We start from the raw sequence: 8,511 nt of genomic DNA, 5'->3' as shown, positions 1-8,511 counted from the left end.
CTCCACAACCAAATTGGAGGCTCCCAACAGCACCACGAAGCTTCACCACAATGGACTGTGGCTCCGAGGTGACCTCAACCACCTAGGGTGCTCAAACACCCAAGAGTAACAAGATCCGCAAGAGATTAGTGGGGGAATCAAATTTCTCTTGGTGGAAGTGTAGATCGGGGCCTTCTCAACCAATCCCTAGAAAATCAACAAGTTTGATTGGCTAGGGAGAGAAATAGGGCTAAAATGAGCTTTGGAGCAACAATGGAATTTTCAGGAGGAAGAGGTACTTTTCTTGTAGAAGAAGACCCCCTTTATATAGTGGGGGACAAATCCCACTGTTATGCAACCCTCAGCCCGCACATAAGCGGTACTAACGCTTGAGGAGCGGTACTACCGCCCAAGCGGTAGTGGCAGAAAGTATGTGCAATGACACAGGGCCACGAGCTAGTAGTGCCGCCGGAGCGATACTACCGCTCGCCCCAGAGATACTACCGCTGGGGTTGCAATACTACTGCACTGTGGTGGTAGGGGCAGTGGTAGTACGGACACAACGGTACTACCGCCCGAAATGGGCGGTACTACTGCTTATAGCCGGTACTACCGCTCCCTACTACCGCTGAGGCAAACAGGGGAACGCTGAAGAGTAGAGCCGCGAGCGGTAGTGACAACAGTAGTAGGCGCAATACTACCACCTATAAGCGGTACTACCGCTTCAACTATCGCTCCTACTACCGCTTGTCGTACTGGGTCAAAAGGGGTTCCACGGAAGGGAGCCAAAGGGACTATCGATGGACTACCGTGTAACCCGACACAACAAAACGAGCCCCGAGCATAGGACGGTAGTACACACGGTACTAGCAGCGGTGCTACTGCTGGCAACACTCCAACACCCTTCTGCAAAACAGAGGAAGAACTCCATCGAATCGGAAAGATAACCGGGGTGCAAAGAAGAATGTGTACGTGATGATTCCACCCAAACCTTTCTGAAGCGGGCCCCTCTTGATAGTACGGTTTCCTTACGACTCAAGTTCATCGAAAAAAGCACGAAAAACAACCGTCTTCACTCAAAAACTCCGCGGGGCTCGAATCGTCTTATGCCATATGATCAATTATCTGAAATGCACAAAGCACACGATCAGTCTGCAAAGACATTGTCATCAATCAACAAAACCACTAAGGGAGAAATATGCCCTAACAGCAGTGGTACCACCTCTTGCTCAGCACCGACTCGCAGAGGACCAACTCTCGGCGGAGCGCATGTTCGAAGATGCCGTAATGGCCATGGTTGCAACGAACCTGGGCTTCGTGAATGAGAATCGGGCGGTCCTCGCATCCGTGCACAATGATGCATCATCTGCTGCGAGTGTTGGCAGCTCCGCGTCAACAAGGTGTTGCGCAACCGCCTCTTCGAGGGGCTGGAGGACAAGGACGACGACGCGCTAGACCAACACGACAGCGATGCCAACGAGGCATTCGTTGTCAACTCTGAACCGTCTCACGCGGGGCCGTCGACCTCACTCCGTTGGAGATGAGTGGAGTAGGATTTTAGTTGTTTTTAGGTCCTTTTACCATCTATTATTTCCGCTTCAGTTGGATGGCCGGCTGCCCGCCCACTATTTACAGACACGTCGAGAAATGTCCTCATACATTTAGGACCGTCCATTTGGTATTCAGTTTGGAGTTGCCTGGCAGACTGTTTACAGACTAACTGTTTATGTGAAAGTTTAATTTTATAACGAAGAAAAATAATAATGGGACACTAACAAATGAAGGGAGAGCTTACGCGGTGTGACAACGGCTTGCTGCACCGCTTACTTTCATCTCATTTCTTCCCCACCCATCACCTCCCTTGGATCTGCAACCATTATTATCGTCCACGCACCGCTGCCCGTCCACTGCCCACGAACACGTCGAGAAATATCTGCATACATTTAGAACCGTCCATTTGGTATTTGGTTTGGAGTTGCCCTGACCCTCTTGATAAACTGTTCACAGACCAACCATTTCAGTTCAGGCTGCAAGTGGGATTACCTGCGGGCGTCCCACTTAATGTCGCAACTGTCCACTTATTTATGTGGGCTTATGTGGGTAACCCACAAATGCTACATGGTTTGTTCGCGGACGCCCGCTTGCCCACATAATTAGTAGACAAAGCGAAACAGAATAGATCAATCGTTAGACTAACTCACAGGAAGGAAGCCAGATGGGGATCACTAAAACTTCATAACACAGCTGCATGCTGAACGCACTACGGGTTGGATTTTGCTCTGTGATTCTCACAGTCAACAACCTGCTCATGTGGGTTGGATTTTGCTTTGTGATGCTCGCAGTCAACAGCCTGCTCTTGCGGGCCTTGTTAGTTGAATCGAGATCCTAGATGCGGTTGTTGCTCGCCTTCAATCAGCCGCTCCTGAAACCTTGCCGGTCACCAGATTTAACCATTCATCACATTATTAAACTTAGACTCGGATAATAGTGTCAGAGAATGAGATAGTCATGGAGTAGAGAGGATGGTGGGAGGTTTCTCGGCCATGGAGGAGCTAGCTAGCCGCCAGCACTCTAGCGACTCCTCACGGAATACTTTTTTTTCTTGAGACAATCTTCACGGAATACCTAATGTCCAGTGTTTGTATCGAGGAAGGATATTTGGGTTATGTGGGTAAGATGCGAGCCTGGCGGGATGTTTCACAAGTCTCACATATTTTCTTTCTCAACCGTGGACGTCCACGAATGACATTATGCGGGCGTGATTAAGCGGCGCCGCGGACGGCCCGTTCCCACTTGCAGCGTGAATTTCAATGAAAGTTTAATTTCAACAAATAAAATGAAATGAAACACTGACAAATAAGAAAAAACTCACGTGGTGTGACTACGCCTCCACTTTCCTCTCCTTTCTTCCCCACCCACCACCTCTTTATCGTCCACGCACCTCTCCTCCCATAGCCTCTCGCTCCACTCGCCGCCTGCGCTGACCTGTGGGCCCCTGCTTCTGCCTCCCCTTCCTCGTCTTATTACTTTCCCCACCACGCCGATCCGCCGGTTTGTCTCGCAAACCCTAACCCTAGAGTCCGCTTCGCTCCTCCTCCCCCAACAAGATCTCTCTCCTAATCTTTGGATGCACCGACTCCGATGTCTGCCCCACCACCCCCCGCCTCCTCCGACGATGATGGTAAGCCCGCCGACGAGGAGGGCGTAGAGATCCGCGAGGTATGGGCGAACAACCTCGAGGCGGAGTTCGCCGTGATCCGTGACGTCGTCGACGATTACCCGTACATCGCCATGGACACCGAGTTCCCGGGCATCGTGTGCCGCCCGCTCGGGAGCTTTCGCTCCAATGACGAGTACAACTACGCCACCCTCAAGGCCAACGTCGACATGCTGAGCCTCATCCAGCTTGGTCTCACCCTCTCCGACGAGAACGGCGCACTCCCGGCCAGGGGCACGGGGGGGCGCCCCTGCGCCTGGCAGTTCAACTTTCGGGGCTTCGATCCGCGCTCAGACCCCGCCAACGCTGACTCCATCGACCTGCTACGCAACAGCGGGATCGACTTCGACCGCTTCACCACCGAGGGTGCTGACACAGGCCACTTCGCCGAGCTGCTCATGTCGTCGGGCGTCCTGCTCAACGCTGAGCTCCAGTGGGTCACATTCCACAGCGGGTACGACTTCGGGTACCTGCTCAAGCTGCTAACCGGGCGGAACCTACCCGACACCATGCCTGGATTCTTTGACCTCATCAGAATCTACTTCCCTGTGCTGTACGACATCAAGCATCTCATGAAGTACTGCGGCAGCCTCCATGGTGGCTTGAGCAAGCTTGGTGAGCTACTTGGTGTCCAACGTGTGGGGATCTGCCACCAGGCTGGGTCCGACTCGCTGCTGACCTTGCAGTGCTTCCAAAAGCTGAAGGAGGCATATTTCAGAGGATCGACCGAGAATTATGCCGGTGTATTGTATGGTCTTATTTCTGATGGTGGGGAGAACAGACCACCAGCAGCTCTGCTCATCGAATGAGTAATGGATAGTCAAATAAGACAATGTTATGGTTGAAAAAAAGGAAATGTTTCTGTTGAATATATGCTCTCTGATCTGAATATTTGCTTGTGGTTGCCATAGTATAGCTATTGTTCCCAGTTAAATGACTCTCGTTGCTATATCATGGTAGTTCTGTTGAATGCTCGGTCTTTCCCTTTGAGCTGTATGGGACATCTATCAAGGTTTGGGACAGCCCTTGATGTGTACGACTGAAAATTGAACTGTTGTGCATTTTGGGGGGAACCCAGTCATTCATATAGAGGTGTCAACCATCTGGTCTTAGTTTTGCTGCCATATTGCCTTTCTGTGGAATTCAATGAACTCTTCATTGTTTGTGTTGATTTTCATTCTTCAGAATGAATGATTTTCATATTGCAGCTCAAAGTAGTTGATTAATATTTTTTTCAGTCTAGACTATTAAGTATGTCCAAACATATCATTGCTTGCACAGCCCTAGCACCTCTTATCAACCATTGTAATGGATATCCTGCAAGATAAACACTATTTGACTGGCTCCCCTTAATTACTGGGACTTGCATGTAATGTAGAATGTTTATTTTAGCAGCCTTTTAGGTGCATAGGTGCACAACATGTGTTCTATCATACCAGTTTCTTGCTTTATTTCGCTAACGTATCACAAATACCATTTCAGTAAATGCAGAGCTTGATTCAGCGTTCTACTTTGGTTTTGTCCCATACTGGGAACTACTCCATTGATATCAAACCTACAGTTTTTCTCTTCGCAGGTGATAAGATAAGATCGTTTGCTCATTTACAGTGGCCATTGAGGGCTTCTTTGGATTGTAGGAATTAAACCTACAGTTTTTCTCTTCACTGGTGATAAGATAAGATCGTTTGGTCCTTTACAGTGGCAACTGAGGGCTTCTTTGGATTGCGGGATTTTTTTTAACATAGGAATAGGAAAAAATTGGATTGAGATAGCATGTTCTATGTATTCTACAGGGTTACAAAACACAGGAATTTTATAAGATGTGTCTTTAGATGGTGCAAATGGAAATGAATAGTTTTAGGGTTTCTTTGGATTGCAGGCATTTTGAAACGTAGGAATAGAAGGAAAAAAAACTATTTGAATTGAGATGACATGTCCTGTGAATTCCAACTAGACTTCAAAACACGTTGAAAGATGGTACTTCTAGCTTAGTTGCTAGTGCCATTTCTTATGACTGTTATTATATGTTGTTAGATTTTAATCATGTTGTGTATCATCATTGTAATAGGGAGAGCAACCATGTCGCTCACGAACTAGCTAGGCAGCTAAGTACTCTTCCCCTAGTATCTGGATGGACTGTCCTCCGAGTGAGATGGTTCCCTTGGTTGTAAATGATGCTACTCTATTGACTGAATAAAGGAGGAACCAGTTTTTCAAAAAAGACTTCAAAACACAGGAACTTTATAAGCAGTGTCTTTGGATGGTATAGGAAATGAAAACATGAATATAAAAGGATTGAGAGAGACACAGAGTGCAAGTTCATTGGACTTCTCAAAAGAAAATAATAAATGAGGTTTGAGCTCATGTTTAAATTCCTATGATGTTGGCGGATGATCGTCGAGATCGAAGCTGAAAATAATAAATGAGGTTTGAGCTCATGTTTAAATTCCTATGGTGTTGGCGGATGATCGTCGAGATCGAAGCTACGATGTTGCTCCTATGTTGTTCGGCCACGGGTTAAACACTTCAATCATTCCATACACGCGTGGAAGGATTACCCAGGTTTAGGCCACCGTAGTGGTGTAATACCTACTCCTGCTTCAGTGTTTTTTTTTCTGTATTCCTTTCTACAAATGTTGCCGCCATGCCTTTTTTATACTTAAAGGGCTTGGCTTGGTTGACTTCCCACATGTCCCTACATAACGCCAGGAGCAGGGATGATAGACATCTATTGTGCACGGAGAGCGGAAAGCCCTTTACACCGTGCATATGTCTCACGCTGCCATCGATCAGAGCATGGCATGGCGTAGTTGATAGGATCGATATGGTTGACTAGAAGGGGTGAATAGGTAACTAACAATTTTTAGCTTTTCTTTATCAAATTAAACTTAGCATCAAAATAGATTGTCTAGATATGCAACTAGGTGAACAACCTATATGAAGCAACAACAACTAGCACACAAGCAACCAAGGGATACAACACAATATAAGTTTGCATAAGCAAAGGTAAGAGATAACCAAGAGTGGAACCGATGGAGACGAGGATGTGTTATCGAAGTTCCTTTCCTTTGAGAGGAAGTACGTCTCCGTTGGAGCGGTGTGGAGGCACAATGCTCCCCAAGAAGCCACTACGGCCACCGTATTCTCCTCACGCCCTCACACAATGCGAGATGCCGTGATTTCACTATTGGCGACCGAACCTTTACAAACAAGGTTGGGGCTATCTCCACAACTTAATCGGAGGCTCCCAACAATACCACGGAGCTTCACCACAATGGAATGTGGCTCCAAGGTGACCTCAACCGTCTAGGGTGCTCAAACACCCAAGAGTAACAAGATCTGCAAGGGATTAGTGGGGGGAATCAAATTTCTCTTGGTGAAAGTGTAGATCTGGGCCTTCTCAACCAATTCCTAGAAGATCAATAAGTTTGATTGGCTAGGGTGAGAGATCGGGCAAAAAATGAGTTTTGGAGCAACAATGGAGCTTGGGGGAAAAGAGGTAGGTCAACTTGGAGAAGAAGACCTCCTTTTATAGTGGGAGAACCAATCCAACCGTTACCCCCCTCTTCAGCCCGCACAGAGCGGTACTACTGCTCAGTGGGGCAGTACTACAGCTGGTAGAAATGGTACTACCGCGACCCCAGCGGTACTACCGCGGTGACTGAGAGTAGAAGCAAAAGAGGGAGAACATGAGAGAGAATGAGGGTATAGGCGACACTAGTAGCGGTGGTAGTCGCGGTACTACCGCTGTTACTGCCGCTACTACTGCCGCACATCCCGACACAAGAAAAAACATCCTCGTATCGAGGAGATAGCGGTGCCGAACCAGGACGGTACTGCCGCCAATGCACCCAAGCGGTACTACCGCTGTAGGACAGCGGTACTGTCGCTTGAGGACCATGGGCGGTACTACCTCGCTCCCCGTCAAAGAATATTCGACACAAGGGGAGCCAAAGAATATTCTCAAGTATTAGCAGCTGAGTTGTCAATTCAACCACACCTGAAAACTTAATATCATTTTTGGGTTTTATAGTGATTGTAACAGTAGTAACGGAAAAGTAAATAAGCGAAGAACAATATATGAAAAGCTCGTAGGCATTGGATCGGTGATGGAGAATTATGTCGGATGCGATTATTCATGCAACAGTTATAACATAGGGTGGCACAGAACTAGCTCCAATTCATCAATGTAATGTAGGCATGTATTCCGAATATAGTCATACGTGCTTATGGAAAAAAACTTGCATGACATCTTTTGTCCTACCCTCCCGTGGCAGCGGGGTCCTATTGGAAACTAAGGGATATTAAGGCCTCCTTTTAATAGAGTACCGGACCAAAGCATTAACACATAGTGAATACATGAACTCCTCAAACTACGGTCATCACCGGGAGTGGTCCCGATTATTGTCTCTTCGGGGTTGCCGTATCATAACACATAGTAGGTGAATATAGACTTGCAAGATAGGATCAAGAACTCACATATATTCATGAAAACATAATAAGTTCAGATCTGAAATCATGGCACTCGGGCCCCAGTGACAAGCATTAAGCATAGCAAAGTCATAGCAACATCAATCTCAGAACATAGTGGATACTAGGCATCAAAACCTAACAAAACTAACTCGATTACATGATAAATCTCATCCAACCCATCACCGTCCAGCAAGCCTACGATTGAATTACTCACACACGACGGTGAGCATCATGGAATTGGTGATGGAGGAAGGTTGATGATGACGATGGCGACGAATTCCCCTCTCCGGAGCCCGAACGGACTCCAGATCAGATGATAACTATCGATTTGGTGGAAACGACTTTGACGATTCGACTACAAACATGCAATGACGTAGCGCCTTAGCAATCGCTAAACCAACTCCGAGAAGTTATTGACCATGCCGGAGCACGATCAACCTGACCACGAAGGTCTATTCCTGCACGCAATTGAAGAACAAGTAAGAATATGATAATGCAATCTGAATATTGCGAATATAGATGAAGTATTGATAAAGGTGGGGATCCGAAAGCGGTCTTGGTCTGGTCGTTGGACACAAACGAAGTACACGAAGTTGCAATGACTAACTTTTAACTAAACAAATCCCAAGGAAAAAGCTACTAGATGGATCTACTTATATAGTAGCAAGGGGTGGCGGCCAAGGAGGTGGAAGGACGCCCCAAGTCAGCCTAAAACCAACCCTAGGTCGTACAAGGCTCATTGGCCCAAATGGAGGTGATGCAACACCTTTGGACTTGTTGTTTGACTTGGATTCTGCTGCAGCATCAGATTGTTTCGTCGATATCTCAATGCTCCAAATGAA

General features: G+C 47.2%; 1 protein-coding gene across 1 annotated transcript; it reads left to right on the top strand.

The window, feature by feature from the left end:
• Positions 1-2,929: 2,929 nt before the first annotated feature.
• Positions 2,930-4,281, top strand: LOC119328885 (probable CCR4-associated factor 1 homolog 7). The gene has a single exon (XM_037601881.1). The coding sequence runs from the start codon at positions 3,121-3,123 to the stop codon at positions 4,003-4,005; it is 885 nt and encodes a 294-aa protein (XP_037457778.1). The 5' UTR covers positions 2,930-3,120; the 3' UTR covers positions 4,006-4,281.
• The last annotated feature ends 4,230 nt before the right edge of the window (positions 4,282-8,511 follow it).

This window comes from Triticum dicoccoides, chromosome 7A (assembly GCF_002162155.2).
Source record: "Triticum dicoccoides isolate Atlit2015 ecotype Zavitan chromosome 7A, WEW_v2.0, whole genome shotgun sequence".
NCBI lineage: Eukaryota > Viridiplantae > Streptophyta > Magnoliopsida > Poales > Poaceae > Triticum > Triticum dicoccoides.
The sequence above is the reverse complement of the archived record's forward strand: the minus strand, read 5'-3'. Positions and strand labels throughout refer to the sequence as shown.

Bases quoted from the DNA above. Each gene is read 5' to 3' on its own strand.
- LOC119328885 (XM_037601881.1), top strand. From the start codon at position 3,121: ATGTCTGCCCCACCACCCCCCGCCTCCTCCGACGATGATGGTAAGCCC.